The 22,729-nt window shown below is 44.7% G+C and overlaps 1 protein-coding gene across 1 annotated transcript in view; it reads right to left on the bottom strand.

Annotated features, from left to right (window-relative positions):
* syne3 (spectrin repeat containing, nuclear envelope family member 3) overlaps positions 1-22,729 on the bottom strand; it is a 102,441-nt gene that overhangs the window by 38,487 nt on the left and 41,225 nt on the right. The window contains exons 7-9 of the mRNA XM_080202116.1: positions 10,481-10,617; positions 6,957-7,131; positions 6,510-6,692 (exon numbers count right to left, since the gene is read on the bottom strand). Coding sequence (XP_080058242.1) covers positions 6,510-6,692; positions 6,957-7,131; positions 10,481-10,617 — 495 coding nt within the window. The remainder of the gene's footprint in view (positions 1-6,509; positions 6,693-6,956; positions 7,132-10,480; positions 10,618-22,729) is intronic.

Here is a 22,729-nt window from a genome sequence, read left to right on the forward strand (position 1 = left end):
GGGTATGGAGAGATATGGGCCAAATGCTGGCAATTGGGATTAGGTCAGGGGTTTTAAAAAAAGGAGCAGCATGGACAAGTTGGGCCAAAGGGCCTGTTTCCATGCTGTAAACGTCTATGACTCTAAAGGATCATCCCTTTTTTGCCCACTCTCCTAACCTGTCCAAGTCCTTCTGCAGCCCCCCTGCTTCCTCAATACTACCTGTCCCTCTACATATCTTTGCATCATCTGCAAACTTAGCAACAGTGCCTTCAGCTCCTTCCTCCAAATCATTAATGTATATTATGGAAAGTTGTGATTCCAGTATTAATCTCTGAGGCACACCTCTAGTCACCAGGTGCCATCCTGAAAAAGACCCCTTTATCCCCACTTTCTGCCTTCTGCCAGTCAGTCAATCCTCTATCTATGCCAGGATCTTACCCTTAACACCATGGGCTCTTAACTTATTTAACAATCTCCTATGCGGTCTTGTCAAAGGCCTTCTGGCCCAGCTCAGCTCCGCTCCTGGAATTACAACAAAACCTACTGTAGCATAACAGTTTACGCAACAAAAACACATTGATAAGTGCCTATTTAAATGAAATATTCTGGGCCATATTAGTCCCGCTGTCTCTGATTGACGAACGTGAAACACATTCGCTTAGTAGCAGAAGACCATTACTTAATGTGCACTGCTCCTTTTATTTGCTGCAGGACACTGTAAAAAGTTTGATAAATCAATGAATTCAGATCAATTAAACATCTGGACTGATTAATCTATGTTCCCAGATATCACGTTGCCCTATTTCAAATAAAGCAAAAGTCAAAACCAATCTCACTTACATTCCATCCATAACCTATATAACCTTTAAGTACTGCCAACTTTGTAACCTTTGTTAGTTTTAAGGTTATAAGCAATTTTATCACTCTATTCTTTGTTTTAAATTACAGTAATCATTCTAAATAATCACAGCAAGAAATAACATCACCCATCAAACGGCCTATCTCAAGGGTCTAATTTAATGAGAATCTTGCACCAATTTTAAAAAGTTTGAGACAGTGAGCTCAAGGTATTATTTATGAGGGCCCTAACTTACATAAATAGTAAGGAAGATGTCATTAAAGATCATTTATCTTAGCAAGATGTTACAGGAACAACCTTAAAGACATGGGTGAGATGCCTGAAGATTGGAGAGTGTCAAATGTTGTGCCTTTGTTTAAAAACAAAAAGTCTGGGAACTACAGGCCAGTGAGCCTCACGTCTGTGGTAGGTAAGTTTTTGGAAGATATTTTGAGAGACAGGATCTACAGACATTTAGAGATGCAAGAACTGATTTGGGACAGTCAGCATGGCTTTGTGAGTGGAAAATCATGTCATACAAATTTGATTTGAGTTTTTTGAAGGGGTAACCAAGAAGGTACATGAGGGCAGTGCAGTTGATGTTGTCCACATGGACTTTAGCAAGGTATCATATGGTAGGTTGTTGCATTAAGTTAAATCTCACGGGGTCCAGGGTGACGTATCTGAATGGATACAAAATTGGCCTCTTGACAGAAGCCAGAAGATGGTTGTAGAGCAATTCCCAGCTTGGGTCACTGTCTGTGTGGAGTTTGCACATCCTCCTCGTGTCTGCGTGGGTTTCCTCCGTGTACTCTGGTTTTCTCCCACAGTCCAAAGATGTGCAGGTTAGGTTGATTGGCCACGCTAAGAAATTGCCCCTTAGTGTCCAGGGATGCACAGGTTAGAGGGATTAGTGGGTATAATATAGAACACTACAGCACAAACAGGCCCTTCCGCCCACAAGTTGCGCCGATCACATCTATACCTACCAAGCCATTGAACTATCTGTAACTTGCAATCCCATTAGATCCCATATACTCATCCAGAAGTCTTTTAAAACACCCCAGCGAGTTCGCCTCTACCACCACTGACGGCAGCCGATTCCACTCACTCACCACCCTCTGACTGAAAAACTTACCCCTAACATCTCCTCTGTACTTGCTTCCCAGCACCTTAAACCTGTGTCCTCTCGTAGCGACCATTTCAGCCCTGGGAAATAGCCTCCGAGAATCCACCCTATCTATTCCTCTCAACATTTTATAAACCTCTATCAGGTCGCCTCTCAACCTTCGTCTCTCCAGGGAGAAGAGACCTCGCTCCCTCAACTTATCTTCATAAGGCATGCCTCCCAATCCAGGCAACATCCTTGTAAATCTCCTCTGCACCCTCTCAATAGCTTCCACATCCTTCCTGTAGTGAGGCGACTAGAACTGTGCACAGTACTCCAAGTGGGGTCTGACAAGGGTCCTATAAAGTTGCAGCATTACCTCCTGACTCCTAAACTCAATCCCTCGATTAATGAAGGCCAGTACACCATATGCCTTCTTGACCACCTCCTCCACCCGCGAGGCCGATTTAAGAGTCCTATGGACCCGGACCCCAAGATCCTTCTGCTCTTCAACCCAGCCAAGACTCCTATGTAGGGATATAGGGGTAGGGCCTGGGTGTGATTGTGTTTTGTACAGACCCAATGGGCCGAAGGGCCTCTTTCTGCACTGTAGGGTTCTATGATCTATGATCTAGAGAGCTGTTTTTCAAACTGGAGGCCTGTGACCAGTGACGTGCCTCAAGGATCAGTGTTGGGTCCACCATTATTTGTCATTTATATTAACGATTTGAATGAGAATATAAGAGGTATAGTTAGTAAGTTTGCAGATGTCACCAAGGTTGGTGGCATAGTGGACAGTGAAGAAAGTTATCTCTGATTGCAATGGGATCTTGATCAATTGGGCCAGTGGCAGATGGAGTTTAATTTAAACAAATGCGAGGTGATGCATTTTGGTAGATTGAACCAGAGCAGGACTTGCTCAGTTAATGGTAGGGCACTGGGGAGAGTTACAGAACAAAGAGATCTAGGGTACATGTTCATAGCTCCTTCAAAGTGGAGTAACAGGCAGACAGAGTAGTGAAGGTGGCATTCAGCATGCTTGGTTTATTGGTCAGAACATTTGAGTTGAGGAGTTGGAATGTCTTGTTGAAGTTGTACAAGACATTGGTAAGGCTGCACTTGGAATACTGTGTGCACTTCTGGTCACCTTATTATAAAAAGGATATTATTAAAGAGTGCAGAAAAGATTTACTGGGACTTGATGGGTTTGTGTTATAAGGAGAGGCAGGATAGACTGGGACTTTTTCCTCTGGAGCGTAGGAACCTGAGGGGTGACCTTAACATAGAGCATAGAACACTACAGCACAGACAGGCCCTTCGGCCCACAAGTTGCGCCAATCACATCTATACCTACCAAGCCATAGAACTATCTGTAACTTCCAATGCCATTCGATCCCATATACTCATCCAGAAGTCTTTTAAAACACCCCAGCGAGTTCGCCTCTACCACCACCGACGGCAGCCGATTCCACTCACTCACCACCCTCTGACTGAAAAACTTTCCCCTAACATCTCCTCTGTACTTGCTTCCCAGCACCTTAAACCTGTGTCCTCTCGTAGCGACCATTTCAGCCCTGGGAAATAGCCTCCGAGAATCCACCCTATTTCCCTCAACATTTTATACACCTCTATCAGGTCGCCTCTCAACATTCGTCTCTCCAGGGAGAAGAGACCTAGCTCCCTCAACCTGCCTCCCAATCAAGGCAACATCCTTGTAAATCTCCTCTGCACCCTCTCAATAGCTTCCACATCCTTCCTGTAGTGAGGTGACCAGAACTGCGCACAGTACTCCAAATGGGGTCTGATCAGGATCCTATAAAGTTGCATTACCTCCCAACTCCTAAACTCAATCCCTCGATTAGTGAAGGCCAGTACACCATATGTCTTCTTGACCACATCCTCCACACGCGAGGCCGATTTAAGAGTCCTATGGACCCGGACCTCAAGATCCTTCTGCTCTTCAACCAAGCTAAGACTCTTAGCCTTATGGAGGTCTATAAAATAATGAGGGGCATAGACAACGTATAGTCAATACATTTTCCCAAAGGTAGGGGAGTCTAAAACTAGAGGGCATAGGTTTAAGGTGAGAGGGGAGAGATACAAAAGTGTCCAGAGGGGCAATTTTTCACACAGAAGGTGGCGAGTGTCTGGAACAAGCTGCCAGAGGTAGTAGTAGAGGCGGGTACAATTTTGTCTTTTAAAAAGGATTTAGATAGTTACATGGGTACAATGGGTATAGAGGGATATGGGCCAAATGCCGACAATTGGGATTAGCTTAGCAGTTTAGAAAAAAGGGTGACATGGGCAAGTTGGGCCGAAAGGTCTGTTTCCATGTTGTAAACCTCTATGAATCTACGAGAAGGATAGTCCCACGAGTCATTGACATCTGAGAAGGTCCATCAGGGCCCAATGGAAAATGAAATCAATAGGTGTCCATCACCCTCAGGAAACCAATCACAGATTGATCATGCACCCTTTAAACCAATTAAGAAACAGCCTCACCTCATTTAGACCAATCAGAATGAAATAGCTCTTATCACAGTATGGATGGTGGCTTGGAATGAATTAACAAGCACCGACCAAGGCATGGGTCAAGTTTGAAACAAAAGTTTGTTTGCAGAAGTAGAAAGCAGCGGTCATAGTATGCTCTTCAAATCCTGCCCAAGTTTTCATCTATAACTTATTAAAATTTCCTGATTCACTTCACCAAAATATCTCCTTTTGCCGAAATGATTGAAATCTCAAATAAACAAAATTGGAATTTAAATTCAAATAATCCCTCAAACTTAGAGCATTAATCACTAAAGTTTGTTTGCAGGGACAGCAAGTGATTCGGAAGACAAATGGAATACTGGCATTTCTTGCCAAGGGAACGGAAGGCAAAACTTTATTACGGCAATACAGAACTCGGTGAGACCACGTCTGAAATACTGTGCACACTTACGGTCACCTTAAGTAATTATATGTGTAAAAAGGCAGTTCAGGGAAGGTTCACTCAATGGATTCCCAAGATGAAGGGTTTATTTAAGATGAAAGGTTGAACAGGCTGGGCCAGTATCCATTACGTTCAGAAGGATGAGAGACGATCTTATTGAAACATTGATCATTCTGATTCAAGATAGTGCCAGAGCAAGGCGATTTCTTGCAAGCCGTGCCCAGCATACCTTCTAATTCTATTTTTTACTGTCATTCTATCTTCTAGAACTTCATTCTCTTTGTTTTAAACTCTCTAACAATGCTTTAATTCAATCTCTTATAGATTTTGCAATCCTTAGGCCCTTGGGGACCTCGACCTGAAACTGGGCTAGCCACCCAGACGAGCTGTCCTCGTGGAACCTGCAGCCCCCGAGCTGGGGATTTCCCTATACTGGCTCCCAGTGCACGGGAAAATGACCTAGAAGCCAGGGCCTCCAATTTGCCAGCATCCCAGACAAAGTCCCACTGTCTTTCAGGTTGGAAAAAGATGCAAAAGTCTGAGATCATGTACCAATCAACTCAAAAACAGCTTCTTTCTTGCTGCCATAAGACTGCTGAATGGACCTACCTTGCATTAAGTTGATTTTTCTCTACATCCTAGCAATAACTATAAAACTATATTTTGCACACTCTCACTTCCTTCTCTATGAACAGTATGCTTTGTCTGTATAGTGTGCAAGAAACAACACTTTTCACTGTATACTAATACATGTGACAATAATAAATCAAATCAAATCACAAAAGATCCTGACTGGACTTGATAGGGTGGATGCTGAAAGGATACTAAAATCCTGTACTGAATGCTGGTACCAGTAATGACGGCCAAGAAACTATCATTGATTGTTTGGGCGGCACAGTGGACTGCACTGCTGCCCCTCAATACCATGGACCTGGGTTCAATTCTGGTCTTGGGTGACTGTGTGGAATTTGTACATTCTTCCTGTGTGTGAATGGGTTTCCTTCAAGTGCTCCGGTTTCCTCCCACACTCCAAAGATACGTAGGTTAAGTTGATTGGCCATGTTACATTGCCCCTTAGTGTCAGCGGAACTAGGAGGGTAGATACATGGGGTTATGCGGATGGGGCCTGGGTGGGATTGTGCAGGCTGGATGGGCTGAATGGCCTCCTGTGGCACTTCAGAATTGTGTGACTTGTGGCGGGGGGGGGGGGGGGGGGGTAGTGGAAGGAGACTAAAGATGGAGAGACAGTTTTTTTTTAAAAAAAAAAGAGGTCTCCCTTTTATAATTGAGAGAAGAATTTCTTTCCTCCTCAGAGGCTTGTTAGACAATGAATTCCCTTCCCTAGAAAGCAATGATGACTGAATAATTGGAATTATTCAAGACCAAGTTCAATAGATTTTTGATAGACAAAGGAGCCAAAGGTCATGGGACCGAAAGGAAAATGTTCAGAATACAAGTAACGAATTGAGTTCAGGTTTGAAATGCTAACAGTCAACCCTTGCTCCCAAGTCTTATCTCCTATGTATGATGCATCAGCTGCACCTTGTCCCTGACATTCAATAAGGAACACAGATCCTGCAATCTCCCTCTGTGTTGAGTATGGGCTGGTGGCTGCTCATTAATACTGATAGCAATTGTATAATTACCTGCAACTCTCTCCTTCTCTGTAACAGGCCATCAGTGAGGAATTTCTGTTGCTGAATGGCCTCCTTTAGCTCAGACTCAAAGGCTGCACTTTGTTCTTCACCATAGATCCTGCTCAATACTCCCTCTAGTCCCTGAAATCTGTCAAGTTGGACTTTTAGTTTGTTGCCACGAGTAAGATGGTCCTGAGAAAAACAACCAAAGGTAAGTCTTCAGATTACGTCATACCAGGAGAATTTCTGCCATTATCCTCAGCAACTTTGGCTCCTGGGCAATAACTTCAACAGAATTGCAATCAGGTCGGGGGAGGTCTGCAGTGGGTGGTCAGTCCACCCAAACCCCACATCACTCAGTCATCTGGTCGGTCTTCCCCTGGACCCACCTCCTCCCACGTCACGCAGTCATCTGGTCAGTCTTCCCCAGATCTCTCACACCACACTGTCATCTACCTCAATGCTCTGCAGATATGTCCTGGTCAGTGCTCCATCTTTGGTGTCGAGCGACAAGTGTAGCAGGCTCCGAGTGCTGCTCCTCCATTCGTCAAAGACTTGTAACACCTCCTGGAAGCTGCACCGTAGTCTTGCCCCAAGGTGACTACACCTCTTTGCAATCTGTCCTTTTACTCTGAAACATAGAAACTCAGGTTCTGAGCCACTGAATCTTTAGCCATCACAAATTGGGGGGAATAAAATGATAATGTATTCTACAGAGGTTTGAATAACAGCTCCTGACTATACAAATGCATCTGCTTGACTGTGCTATCATAGGCATTGGGCATGAGATACAATTCAACATTGATCTGATATTGAACAGAGACTGACATTTGGGTCATGTTTAGCTGATTCAGTGAATTGTGCATCGACTGACATTAGAAGCATATGTCAAACCATCACCAGTAAACGTCACAATGCTGGTCAAACATTGTGCAGCTAGTAATTCTCAATGATATCTGAAGAATCCCTTGTACTTAATAATGAGGAAGTCACTCGCACATCACTATTAAACTTCTCAACACCAACAAAGCTTATGTTTCATTCCATCTAATCATGGTGGAAATAGCAAATAAAAATCTGACACTAATTGTGATTGCAGCCTCTGAGGGAATTACACTGGTTTATGCTTTTGGACTTGCTACACAGCACCATCCAGAGGCTGCAATCAGCTGTTAGGACACCAAATCTTTCTGTTCTTAAGCAATGTCACTGAGCACAGGGGTAGTATTACAGGTAGTGGAGTGACCTCAGAAACCAGGACTTGATTTTCAAGAGGATTGTGCAGTGGAAAATCATACCAATGTCATCATGGATAGGTGCACCTGCGACAGATAAATTGAGACAGCAAGGTCAATTAAGTTATTCTATATCTCATGGACAACTAGAGACAGACAATAAATGCTGGCCTTGCCTGTGATGGCCATGTCCATAAATTAATTTAAAAAAAGATGTGAGGAGGACGCAAAGAGACTGCAAAGAGATATGAAGAGATTTAATAAATGGACAACAAGGTGCCAAATGGAGTATAAAAACTGCAGCAGGCGTCGGTGCAGAGGGACCTCGGGGTCCTTGTGCATGAGTCGCAAAAACCCAGCTTGCAGGTGCAGCAGGTGGTCAGGAAGGCGAATGGGATGCTGGCCTTCATAGCGAGGGGGATTGAATATAAAAGTAGGGAGGTCTTGCTGCAGCTGTATAGGGCATTGGTGAGGCCACAGCTGGAGTACTGTGTGCAGTTTTGGGCGCCGCACCTGCGCAAAGATATTTTGGCCTTTGAGGGAGTGCAGAGGAGGTTTACTAGGCTGATACCGGAGTTGAGGGGGTTGAGCTATGAGGAGAGGCTGAATAAACTAGGCTTGTACTCGTTAGAGTTTAGAAGAATGAGGGGAGATCTCATTGAGACGTATAAGATGATGAATGGGATGGATAGGATAGAGGTGGAGAGACTCTTCCCGCTCAAAAAAGACAGTAGGACTAGGGGGCACAGCCTCAAGATAAAGGGGGGGCGGTTTAGAACGGAGTTGAGGAGGAACTTCTTCACTCAAAGGGTGGTGAATCTCTGGAATTCTCTGCCCGTTGAAGTGGTGGAGGCTGCCTCGCTAAATATTTTTAAGAAGCGGGTTGATGGGTTTTTGATAAGAGAGGGGATTAAGGGTTATGGGGAGAGGGCGGGAAAGTGGAACTGAGCCATGACAGATCAGCCATGATCTTATTGAATGGCGGGGCAGGCTCGAAGGGCCAGATGGCCTACTCCTGCTCCTATTTCTTATGTTCTTATAATGTAGAAATGTGAGAACATAAGAAATAGGAGGGGTAGGCCATCTAGTCCCTCAAGGCTGCCCCGCCATCCAATAAGATCATGGCTGATCTGAAAGTAGTTCAGTTCCACTTACCTGCCTACTCCCCATAACCCTTAATCCTCCTACTGATCAGAAATCTATCTACCTGTGACTTAAACATATTCAACGAGGTAGCCTCCACCGCTTCAATGGGCGAAGAATTCCAGAGATTCATACCCTCAGAGAAGTTCCTCCTCAACTCTGTTCTAAACTGACTCCCCCTTATTTTGAGGCTGTGTCCTCTAGTTCTTGTTTCCTTTCTAAGTGGAAAGAACATTTCTGCCTCTACTCTATCTAGCCCCTTCATTATCTTATATGTCTCTATAAGATCACCCCTCAGCCTTCTAAACTCCGAGTACAGGCCCAATCCACTCAATCTCTCCTCATAAGCTAACCCCCTCATCTCCGGTATCAACCTGGTGAACCTTCTCTGCACTCCCTCCAAGGCCAATATATCTATTTCAGCACTAAGAATAGAAAAAGTGAATATTTATGGAAAGATGTCTAAATTATAAATGTTGATACTTGGTTGTATGCAAACAGCAAATATAGGAAGTTAGCAAGTACAGCAATTAACTAGGAAGCCAAATGGCACGTTGGCTTTTATTGAAAGGAGTAGAAGAAAATGGAAATCTTGCTACAATTGTATATGGCTTTGGTGAGATCACACAGCAAAGACTGTGCACACTTTGGGTCTCCAATCTAAGGAATGATATTAAAATAAAAGACGCTGGAAAATATCAGCAGGTCTGTGGATAAAAAAACTGAGCTAATGTTTCAAGTTGGATGACTCTTCATCAGAACTCTAGAAGGATATACTTGCATTAGAGGTACTGCAGCAAATATTAATCTAATTGGTTCTTGGGTTGAGAGAGTTGCCCTATGATGATGGGCTAAGTAAATTGAGCCTATACTCTCTGGAGTTCCTTGGCTGGAGAATCTAGAACATGGGGGCACAACTTCGAGATTTAGCATTAGTCATATGATTGGTCATTTTAGAACTGAGATGTGTTTCTTTACTCTAACGGTTATGGAAACTCTCTACCCCATTGGATATCTATCCCTTCTACCTGAATACACTATTCTCCCATAGGATGGAGAACAGTATATTAAAGATGTTAGATAGGTTTTTGAGGTCTAAGGGAATCAAGATGTATTGATAAGCAAGCAAGGAAGTTGAGTTGAGCTTCAAGATCAGCCACAATTGGATAAAACGGTGATGAAAGGTTCGAGGTGGTATATGCTCTATTCCTGCTCCTACTTCTTTTATTCTGATGTAACTCAGTGCAGAGAAATAGGACACAATGATAAGTCATACGCTAAATGGCAACTGTTGGTATCATCAAAAAGAATAAAGCAACAGCTGAGAAAAATGTACCTACCACTGATGGAACATTAGGGCATGGAATTCTATCCCCTCTCTCCACCACAGGAACAGCGGCCAAAGTTGTACTCAGCATTGCTTTTTTTAAAGCAATGAAGTGGGCAAATATTTGAAGGAATCAGTGAAGGAGATTTGGTGAAAATGTAAAGAAATGGAACAAAGTGGATAGGTCCTTCAAAGAGCCACGAAGGCACAATGAATATTCATCAAACAGCAGTGTATTTGCATGTTGATCAATTAGGACTAAAGAATGCTGTTACCTTTTATATTCTCGAATGACACTCAGGACTTTGTCAGAGAACCGTTCTTCATTCTGTGGGAATCTGCACAGTTCTTTCAACTTCAGCTGAAACTCCTCCACTCTTGGCTCTTCCGCTAAAATTGAAGACCTGGCAATCTGGAACATAAAGGAATTAAAAACGTAGATTAACAAGTATTGCTGGCATTGGAGAAAGGTGACAAAGCTTCACTTTGGGCTTTTTGTATGTATTTTTCTGACTTTAGACTTCAGCACTGAAAACAGCCTTCAAAACTGGGGCTGGAAACAGAGTTTCGGCAAGCTGCAAAGACTATTGGAATATAAAAAACTCCTAATTTGGTTCCATTACCCAAATTTAGCCCACAATCCTGCAAATTAGCCATCTTCAAGTATATGTCCAAGTATATTGTCCAGTTTTTGAAAGTTCTGATTTCATTCTGGCACACCAACCTAATAGTGTGTGTGAAAACAGACCTGGCAACTTAAGGCTGATCAGTTTAACATCAGTAGTGGGCTAAGATTTGAGAAAATACCAGCAGGCATTTGATGAGGTTTGAGCAAATTAAGGAGGGCCAGCAGGGATTTGTAAAAGACACATAAATTAAGTGACCTAATTCAATTTTTTGATAAAGCAACAGATGAAGGGAATGCAGCAGATGTTTTCTATGTGGTTTTATGGAAGTGTTAGACAAAATATAACAGGTTGGTTAAGAAAATTGAGGCTCATGGAATTGGGGTTCATTGTCTAATTGGAGAAAAAACCCACTAAATGACAGAAATGAACAAGCTGTGGTAAAATATTGTTTTTTCAGGCAGAAGGATGATAGAGACTGGTGTTCCAAAAAGAGCCAGTGCTTGGTCTGCTTTTTTATTTACATTTATAAATGAATTGGGTATTGGAAAGAAGTGAAAAATTTTAAAATTTGTTGATGATACCTGTTGTATGTGGTATCTGTCACTTTAAGACAATTCAACAGAAGAGTGTTACCTGACCTGAGGGACCAATGAGAACCAAGAGTGAACTCAGGCATTTTACTTCTGGAAGATGTTGTAAATGTGTAGACCTGGTCTCTGCCTCAAGGCTTGCAGAGACCTCCTGTACCTAAGTTTCTCAGATCAATAAATACCCATTCTGAACAAGTCTGAACTCAACTGACAATCTTGTAATAGCCACAACATAACAAAATCACACATGGTAAATGTGAAATTATCCATTTTGGCAGAAAGAATAAAAACACTTATTTTCTAATTGGTGAGAGATTGCAAAGCTCTGAGTTGCAGAGAGATCTGGGTGCCTTAATGCATGAATTACAAAAGTCTAGTCAACAGACATAGCAAGTAATCATGAACGATAGGGAGCGGAATAGCTTGACCTTAGGTTCGGACATAGCTCGGCACAACATTAAGGGCCAAAGGGCCTGTACTGTGCTGTGTTCTATGAAAGCTAGTGGGTGGGATTCCCACACAATGCACCTTGTGTTTTGTGATAGCGGAGGCAGCCAATTGTTGACCGGCAGTGGGATCTTCCCACCATTGTCAACAAGGTTTTCCGTTTGATTTTCTTTTTAAAATTCATTTTTATAGGGTGTGGGAGTCGCTGGCTAGCATTTATTGTCCATCTCTAGTTGCCCTCGAGAAGGTGGTAGTGAGGTGCCTTCTTGACCTACTGCAGTCAGAGGTTTGATTTGATTGGATTTATCGTCACATGTACTGTCCAGTGAAAAGTACTGTTTCTTGCATGCTATACAAAGCAGACCGCACATAGAGAAGGAAAAGAGAGGGTGCAAAATGTAGTGTTACAATCATAGCTAGGGTATAGAGAATGCGGGATAGGTCCATGGGGCTTCAGTGGATTATGGAGATAATGCATTTCATCACCTGTTTAAAGTTGGTAATTATTTGAAATAAAGTTCCTACAGGAACAAGGGTGGTGAGGGATTGGAATGCCCTGCCTGCTGCAGTTGTAAATGCGCCTAGTTTGGGGGCGTTTAAGAGGTCTGTGGACAGGTTTATGGACGAAAAGGGATTGGTTTAGGTTAGTGGGTCATTGTTGTTGTTTTTTTTTTAACTGGTCGGCGCAACATCGTGGGCCGAAGGGCCTGTTCTGCGCTGTAATGTTCTATGTTCTATGTACATTTCTGTTTCACATTCTGATTTGTTGCTTCCTCAGCTGAACCACTAAAGCATTCAGATTCTGTAGATTTACATTGGTTAATTAAAGTGCAAATCTACCATTTAGTGGAAGTTGCTTGAATTGGGCACATCTGGGCAACTGCTATGTCCCCTCGTGTTAGCCCACATCTGGGCTAACATGAGGGGACATAGCTTTAAATTAAGGGGTGGTAGGTATAGGACGGATGTCAGAGGTAGGTTCTTTACTCAGAGGGTAGTAAGAACGTGGAATACCCTGCCTGCAGCAGTTGTGGACTCGCCAACTTTAAGGGCGTTCAAACGATCAGTGGATAGACATATGGATAACATTAGAATAGTTCAGGTTAGAGGGTCATTAGATTGGTTCCACTGGTCGGTGCAACATCGAGGGCCAAAGGGCCTGTACTGCGCTGTAATGTTCTAATGTTCTAAAAGTCTGATGGCAGCAGGGTTCTTGAGTTGGTTGGTACATGTCCTCAGACTTTTGTATCTTTTTCATAACGGAAGGTGGAGGAAGAGAGTATGTCCATTGTGCATGGGGTCCTTGATGATGCTGGCTGCTTTTCTGAGCCAGCAGGAAGTGTAGACAGAGTCAATGGATGGGAGGCTGGTTTGAGTGATGGACTGGGCTACATTGTGGTTTCTTGCAGTTTTGGGCAGAACAGAAGCTATATCAAGCTGTGATACAACCAGAAAGAATGCTTTCTATGGTGCATCTGTAAAAGTTGACAGGAATTGTAGCTGACACACCAAATTTCCTTAGTTTTCTGAGAAAGTAAAGGTGTTGGCAGGCTCTCTTAACTTTAGTCTCAGCATGGGGGGATCAGGACAGATTGTTGGTGATCAGTACACCTAAAAACTTGAAGTTCTCGACCATTTCTACTTCGTCCCCATTGATGAAGACAGGGGCATGCCCTCCACTACGCTTCCTGAAATTGGTGACAATCTCCCTTGTTTTGTTGATATTGAGAGAGAGATTATTGGCGTCGCACCAGTTCACCAGATTCTCTCTTTCCTATACTCCATCTCATCATTGTTTGAGATTTGACCTACCACAATGATGCCATCAGCAAACTTGAAAATCGAGTTGGAGGAGAACTTGGCCACACAGTCATAGTGTATAAGGAGTATAGTAGGGAGCTGAGAACACAGTCTTGTGGGGCACCAGTGTCATGGATGATCGTGGAGGTGGTGTTGTTGCCAATCCTTACTGATTGTGGTCTGTGGGTCAGGAAGTTCAGGATTCAGTCACAGAGGAAGGTGCTGAGGTCTAGGCCACAAAGTTTGGAGATAGGTTTCGTAGGAATAATGGTGTTGAAGGCTGAACTGTAGTCAATAAATAGGTGCCTGACATACGTGACTTTGTTATCTAGGTGTTCCTCGAATGAGTGCAGGGCCAGAGAGGCATCATCTGCTGTAGACGTGTTGCAGTGGTAGGCAAACTGGAGTGGATCCAGGCAATCTGAGAAGCCGGAATTGATTCATGCCATGACTAACTTTTTGAAACGTAACAATGGATGTCAGAGTCACCGGACAATGCTCATTAAGACACGCTGCCTGGCTTTTCTTTGGTACTGGGATGATGGTCATCTTCTTGAAGCAGATAAGGACCTCAGATTGGTGTAAAGAGTGGTTGAAGACATAGAAAAGCTACAGCACAAACAGGCCCTTCAGCCCATAAGTTGCGCTGATCCATACTAGGCTTACCTATAATCCTCAATCCTATTAAGTGCCATGTACTCATCCAGAAGTCTCTGAAAGGACCCTATCAAATTTGCCTCCACCACCACCGACAGCAGCCGATTCCACTCACCCACCACCCTCTGAGTGAAAAACTTACCCGTGACATCTCCTCCGTACCTACGCCCCAGCACCTTAAACCTGTGTCCTCTTGTGGCAACCATTTCAGCTCTGGGAAAAAGCCTCTGAGAATCCACCTGCTCTATACCTCTCAACATCTTATACACCTCTATCAGGCCATCTCTCATCCTTCGTCTCTCCAAGGAGAAAAGACCAAGCTCCCTCAACCTATCCTCATAAGACATGCCACCCAATCCAGGCAACATCCTTGTAAATCTCCTCTGCACTCTTTCAATAACTTCCACATCCCTCCTGCAATGAGGCGACCAGAACTGAGCACAGTACTCCAAGTGGGGTCTGATCAGGGTCTTATAAAGCTGCAGCATTATCTCCCGACTCCTAAACCCAATCTCTCGATTGATGAAGGCCAGTACACCATACATCTTCTTAACTACATCCTCTACCTGCGAGGCCGATTTAAGAGTACTATGGACCCGGACCCCAAGTTCCTTCTGATCCTCTACACTGCTAAGAGTCTTACCCTTGATATTATACTCCTTCATCTCATTTGACCTGCCAAAATGGACCACTACACATTATGCGGGTTGAAGTCCATCTGCCACTTCTCCGCCCAGTCTTGCATCCTATCTATGTCACACTGCAACTTCTGACATCCCTCCAGACTATCCACAACACCACCAACCTCCGCCATCCTATCAGCCTGTATCATACACTCATCCTCAAAAACATGGCCCCTCTCCTTAGTGAACACTGAAGGAAAGTATTCATTCAATGCCTCACCTTTCTCTTCTGACTCCATGCACAAGTTCCCACTACTATCCTTGACTGACCCACCACCCACCACCCACCACCAACCTCGTGTCGTCAGCAAACTTACCAACCCATCCCTCCACTTCCTCATCCAGGTCATTTATGAAAATTACGAACAGCAAGGGTCCCATCTGTGAATACTTCTGACAGCAGATCCACGCAGGATCTGAGTGCTCATCTGGTACCCAATCCAGGCCAGTTGCTTGGTTAGGTGCACTCACAGTGCTGTTAGGGAGGGAGTTCCAGGATTTTAGAACATAGAACAGTACAGCACAGTGCAGTCCCTACGGCCCTCGATGTTGTGCTGAACTATGTCCAAACCCAAGATCAAGCTATCCCACTCCCTATCATTCTGGTGTGCTCCATGTGCCTAAACAATAACTGCTTGAAAGCTCCTAAAGTGTCCGACTCCACTATCACAGCAGGCAGTGCATTCCACAACCCAACCACTCGCTGAGTAAAGAATCTACCTCAGACATCCCTCCTATATCTCCCACCATGAACCTTATAGTTATACCCTCTGGTAACAGCTTCATCCACCCGAGGAAATAGTCTCTGAACATCCACTCTATCTATCCCCCTCATCATCTTATAAACCTCTATCAAGTCGCCTCTCATCCTCCTCCGCTCTAAAGAAAAAAGCCCCTGCTCCCTCAACCTTTCCTCATAAGACCTGCCCTCCAAACCAGGCACAATCCTGGTAAATCTCCTGTGCACTCTCTCTAATCCTTCCACATCCTTCTCATAGTGAGGTGACCAGAAGTGCACACAATATTCCAAATGTGGTCTCACCTAGGTCCGGTATAGTTGCAACATAACCCCATGACTCTTAAACTCAAACCCCCTGATAATAAACGCTAACACACTATAAGCCTTCTTCACGGCTCTGTCCACTTGAGTGGCAACCTTCAGAGATCTGTGGATATTAACTCCAAGCTCTCTCTCTTCCTCCACATTCCTCAGAACCCTGTCATTGACCCTGTAATCGGATTCAAGTTTGTCCCACCAAAATGAATCACCTCACACTTATCAGGGTTAAACTCCATCTGTCACTTTTCTGCCCAGCTCTGCATCCTATCAATGTCTCTTTGCAGCCAACAAGACCCCTCCCCCTCAACCACTACTCCATCAATCTTGGTGCCATCAGCAAATTTACTAACCCACCCTTCAGCCCCCTCTTCCAAGTCATTGATAAAAATCAAAAATAGCAGAGGACCCAGCACTGATCTGTGTGATCCACAGCTGGTAACCTGCCTCCAATCTGAAAATTTTCCCTCCACCACCACCCTCTATGTTCTATGAGACAGTCAGTTACTAATCCAATCAGCCAAATTTCCTTCTATCCCACACCTCCTTACTTTCTTCATGAGCCTACCATGGGGAACCTTATCGAACGTCTTACTAAAGTCCATGTATACGACATCAACTGGTCTACCTTCATCCACCCACTTAGTTACCTCCTCAAAGAATTCAATCAAATCTGATAGGCAAGACTTACCCCTCACGAAACTGTACTGACTATCCCAGATTAGGCTGCATCTTTCCAAATGGTCATAAATCCTATCGCTCAGGACCCTTTCCATTAACTTACCGACCACCGAAGTAAGACTAACTGGCCTATTATTACTAGGGTCATTCCTATTTCCTTTCTTGAAGACAGGAACAACATTTGCCACTCTCCAGTCCTCTGGTACAATCCCCGTGGACAGTGAGGACCCATAGATCAACGCCAAAGGCTCTGCAATCTCATCCCTTGCCTCCCAGAATATCCTAAGATGTATCCCATCTGGCCCAGGGGACTTACTGACCCTCAGGTTTTTCAAAATGGCTAATACATCTTCCCTCAGAACATCTACCTCCGCCATCCTATCAGCCTGTATCACACACTCCTCCTCAAAAACATGGGCCCTCTCCTTAGTGAACACTGAAGAAAAGTATTCATTCAACGCCTCACCTATCTCTTTTGACTCCATGCACAAATTCCCAGTACTATCCTTGACTGACCCTAACCTCACCCTAGCCATTCTTTTATTTCTCACATAAGAATAAAAAGTCTTGGGGTTTTCCTTTATCCGACCCACAAAGGACTTCTCATGCCCCCTCCTAGCTCTCTTAAGCCCCTTCTTTACCTCATTCCTAGTTACCTTATAACCCTCCAGCAACCCAACTGAAATTTGTTTCTTCATCCTTACATACGCTTTTTCCCCTTAACAAGACATTCAACCTCCTTTATGAACCATGGTTCCCTCACTCAGTCATTTCCTCCCTGCTTGCCAGGGACATACCTATCAAGGACACGCAGTATTTGTACATAGAACATAGAACATAGAACATTACAGCGCAGAACAGGCCCTTCGGCCCACGATGTTGCGCCGACCAGTTACAAAAACAATGACCCACTAGCCTATACCAATCCCTTTTCGTCCATAAACCTATCCAGAGAACTCTTAAACGCCCCCAAACTAGACGCATTTACAACTGCAGCAGGCAGGGCATTCCAATCCCTCACCACCCGCTGGGTAAAGAACCTACCCCTGACATCCGTCCTGTAGCTACCCCCCCTTAATTTAAAGCCATGCCCCCTCGTGCTAGCTTTCTCCATCCGAGGAAAAAGGCTATCACTATCCACCCTATCTAAACCTCTAATCATCTTATATGTTTCAATAAGATCCCCTCTTAGCCGCCTTCTTTCCAACGAAAACAACCCTAAATCCCTCAGTCTCTCCTCATAGGACCTCCCCACCATACCAGGCAACATCCTAGTAAACCTCCTCTGCACCCTCTCCAACGCCTCCACATCCTTCTTGTAATGCGGGGACCAGAACTGCACACAGTACTCCAAGTGCGGCCGCACTAGAGTAGTGTACAGTTGCAACATTACACTGCGACTCCTAAATTCAATCCCCCTACCAATAAACGCCAAGACACCGTACGCCTTCTTAACAACCTTATCTACTTGATTCCCAACTTTCAGGGATCTATGTACACACACACCTAGATCCCTCTGTTCATCCACACTATTCAAAGTCCTCCCGTTAGCCCTATACTCGACACATCTGTTGCTCCTACCAAAGTGAATTACCTCACACTTCTCCGCATTAAATTCCATCCGCCACCTCTCGGCCCAGCTCTGCAACCTATCTAAGTCTCCCTGCAGACTATGACACCCTTCCTCACAATCTACCACACCTCCAACTTTGGTGTCATCAGCAAATTTACTAATCCACCCAACTATACCCTCATCCAGATCATTAATAAAAATTACAAACAACAGTGGCCCCAAAACAGATCCCTGAGGCACACCACTCGTAACTGTACTCCATGATGAATATTTACCATCCACCACCACCCTCTGTCTCCTATCTGATAGCCAATTCCTGATCCAACTTCCTAGATTACCCACAATCCCATACATCTGCATTTTCTGCAGAAGCCTACCATGGTGAACCTTATCGAACGCCTTACTAAAATCCATGTATACCACGTCAACTGCCTTGCCCCCATCCACCTCTTTGGTCACCTTCTCAAAAAACTCAATAAGGTTAGTAAGGCACGACCTACCCGCTACAAAACCATGCTGACTATTTCTAATCAATTCATTACACTCCAAATAACTATAAATCCTATCCCTAATAATTTTTTCTAAAACCTTGCCCACAACAGAAGTAAGACTCACCGGTCTATAATTCCCGGCAAAGTCTCTGTTCCCCTTCTTAAACAATGGGACAACATTCGCTATCCTCCAATCCTCCGGGACTACACCAGAGACCAATGACGACCTGAAGATCTGAGCCAGAGGCTCTGCAATCACCTCTCTAGCCTCCCAGAGAATCCTAGGGTAGATCCCATCCGGACCAGGGGACTTGTCTATTTTCAGCCCCTCAAGAATTTCCAGCACATCCTCTTTATCAACCGTAATACTGTCTATTTTACACCCCTGCAACCCAATGTCCTCCTCAGCTATATTCATGTCCCCCTGCGTGAACACCGAAGAGAAATATTGGTTCAATACTTCTCCAATCTCCTCCGGTTCCACACACAACTTCCCCCTGCTGTCTGTAACTGGCCCTAATCTTGCCCTGACCAACCTTCTGTTCTTGACATACCTATAGAACGCCTTAGGATTCTCCTTAATCCTATCAGCCAAAGTCTTCTCATGTCCTCTTTTAGCCCTTCTCAACTCACTCTTCAACTCCCTCCTAGCCAATCTAAAGCTTTCTAGTGCACTATCTGAGCCCTCCAATCTCATCCGAACATAAGCCTCCTTTTTCTTTTTAACCATCGACTCAACTCTTTTAGTGCACCACGGTTCCTTAGATCTACCAAATCCACCATGCCTGACAGGGACATACCTATCAAGGACTCGCAGTAGCTGCTCCTTGAAAAAACTCCACATTTCAGACGTTCCCAGTCCCTGTAATCCCCTAATCCAATCCATGCTTCCTAATTCACTCCTGATAGCCTCATAATCGCCCTTACCCCAGCTAAAATTGCTGACCCGAGGTTCATGCCTATCTCTTCCCATCACTAAGGTGAACGTAACCGAATTGTGGTCACTATCACCAAAATGCACACCAACTTCCAAGTCTAGCACCTGGTCTGGCTCATTTCCCAGCACCAAATCCAATATAGCCTCACCTCTAGTTGGCCTGTCTACATACTGAGACAAAAAGCCTTCCTGCACGCTTTGTACAAACACTGACCCCTCTAGCGAGCTAGAACTATAGCAACTCCAATCAATATTCGTAAAGTTAAAGTCCCCCATAACAATTACCCTATTACTTTCACTCCTAACCAGGATTGTCTCCGCAATCCTTTCCTCAACCTCTCTAGAACTTTTAGGAGGTCTATAAAAGACTCCCAACAGGGTGACCTCTCCTCTCCTATTTCTAATCTCCGCCCATACTACCTCAACTGACAAGTCCTCATCAAACTTTCTCTCCGACACTGTGATACAGTCCTTGACTAGCAATGCTACCCCACCCCCCCTTCTACCTTCTTCTCTACTCCGACTAAAGCATTTGTACCCCGGAACCTGCAACATCCATTCCTGACCCTGCTCTATCCATGTCTCAGAAATGGCCACAACATCAAAGTCCCAGGTACTGATCCACGCTGCAAGTTCATCCACTTTATTGCGAATACTCCTCGCATTAAAGTACACGCATTTCAAACCCTGCTCCGCCCCACCCCCACTATGCCGTGCCTTGCATTCCCCAACTATGCCCCCCTCACTTTCACCCCCTTTCCTCACTATCCCTCCCCCCCTCCGAATCAGTTTAAACCTTCCTGCATCGCTTTTGCAAATTTACCCCCCAGGATATTGATTCCCCTCTGGTTCAGGTGTAGACCATCCCTCTTATAGAGGTCCCACCTTCCCCAGAATGAGCCCCAATTGCTCAAGTACCTGAACCCCTCCCTCCTGCACCATCCCCTCAGCCACGAGTTCAAACTTTCCCTCTCCCTATTCCTCTCTAAACTATCCCGTGGCACAGGCAAGAGTCCAGATATAACTACTCTTTCTGACTTCGCCTTTAGTTTCCACCCCAACTCCATAAATTTTTGCTTAATATCCCCTTCCCTTAATCTCCCTATGTCATGTGTCCCCACATGAACTATAACTTGGGGTTGATCTCCCTCTCCCCTAAGAGTCCTGAATACTCTGTCCGATACATCCTGGACCCCAGCCCCTGGTAGGCAACACACCAGCCCAGAGTCCCTACCCTTACCTCCAACTCTCCTATCCGTCCCCATAACTGTGGAGTCCCCAATCACGAGGCCCAATCTCTTACCCCTAACCACCTGAGGCTTGCCAATAGGCTCACCCCCAGAGACCTGCTCCCTTTGGCTATCCCCAGTTGATTTCTCCTCAACTGTAGCCTCCAGGACCGAAAACCTATTTTGGAGGGGAACAGCCCCAGGGGATTGTCCCCCCAACTGCTTTTTGCCCCTCTTCCTGGCAGTGACCCAAGACTTATTCCTAGGAGTGACTATCTCCTTATAACTCCTTTCTATGTCCGCCTCCACTTCCCGAATTATACGGAGCTCCTCTAATTCCCCTTCCAGCTCCTTGAAAAAGCTCCATTTTTCGTTTGTGCACAAAACTGACATTTTCTGTTCCCATCTTATGCTCCCTAATTCTTGCCTAATCGCATCATAATTACCCCTGCCCTAATTATAAACCATGACCTGCCGTGTGACCCCATCCCTCTCCATTGCAATAATGAAGGATACCGAATTGTGGTCACTGCCTCCAAAGCGCTCTCCCACAAACAAATCTAACACTTGGCCCGGTTTATTACCCAGTACCAAATCCAATGTGGCCCCACCTCTTGTCGGCTTATCCACATATTGTGTCAGTAAACCCTCCAGTACTTTACAAAAAGTGTCCCATCTGAACTATTCGACCTATAAAGTTTACAATCAATATTTGGAAAGGTAAAGTCACCCATCATAACTACCCTGTGACCTCCACACCTATCTATAATCTGCTTTGCCATTTCCTCCTCCACATCTCTATTACTGTTTGGAGGCCTACAGAAAACTCATAACAACGTGACCGATCCTTTCCCATTTCTAAGTTCAGCCCATATTACCTCAGTAGGCAGATCGCCCTCGATACGTCTTTCAGCAGCCGTTAAACTATCCTTGATTAACAATGCTACTCCTCCACCTCTTTTACCACCTTCCCTACTTTTACTGAAACATCTATACCCAGAACTGCCAACAACCATTCCTGTCCCTGTTTTAACCATGTCTCCGAAATGGCCACAACATCATAGTCCCAAGTACCAATCTATGCTCCAAGTTCACCTACCTTATCCTTGATGCTCCTTGCATTGAAGTAGATACACTTCAACCCACCATCCTGTCTGTCTGTACACCCCTGCGACCTTGATACCTTCCTCAGTACCTCACTACCCTCAACACTGGCTTTTGGACTACAGCTCATTTTCCCATCCCCCTGACAAATTAGTTTAAACAACCACCCCCACCCCCCGAAGAGCCGTAGCAAATGTCCCTCCCACTATATTGCTGCTCCTCAGGTTCTGGTGCAAACCATCCTGTTTGTACAGGTCCCACCTTCCCCAGAACGTGCCCCAATTATCCATGTAAATGAAACCCTCTCTCCTACACCATCCCTGCAGCCACATGTTAATCTGCACTCTCTCCCTGTTCCTCAACTCACTAGCACGTGGTACCGGAAACAAACCAGAGATGACAACATGCTTTGTCCTGGCTCTCAGCTTCCATCCTAGCTCCCTAAATTCCTGTTTTAAATCCCCATCCCTTCTCTCACCTACGTTGTTGGTACCGCTGGCACCACGACCTATGACTGATCCCCCTCCCCCTTAAGGATCCTGAAAACATGGTGAGATGTCACAAACCCTCGCACCCAGGAGTTTTTTTTTCTTTTAAAAGGTACTTTACCTTAAAGGGTTCAACCTCATTGTTTCCAGAGGAGCAG

The sequence above is a fragment of the Carcharhinus amblyrhynchos genome, chromosome 14, assembly GCF_965287045.1.
Source record: "Carcharhinus amblyrhynchos chromosome 14, sCarAmb.v2.hapA, whole genome shotgun sequence".
NCBI lineage: Eukaryota > Metazoa > Chordata > Chondrichthyes > Carcharhiniformes > Carcharhinidae > Carcharhinus > Carcharhinus amblyrhynchos.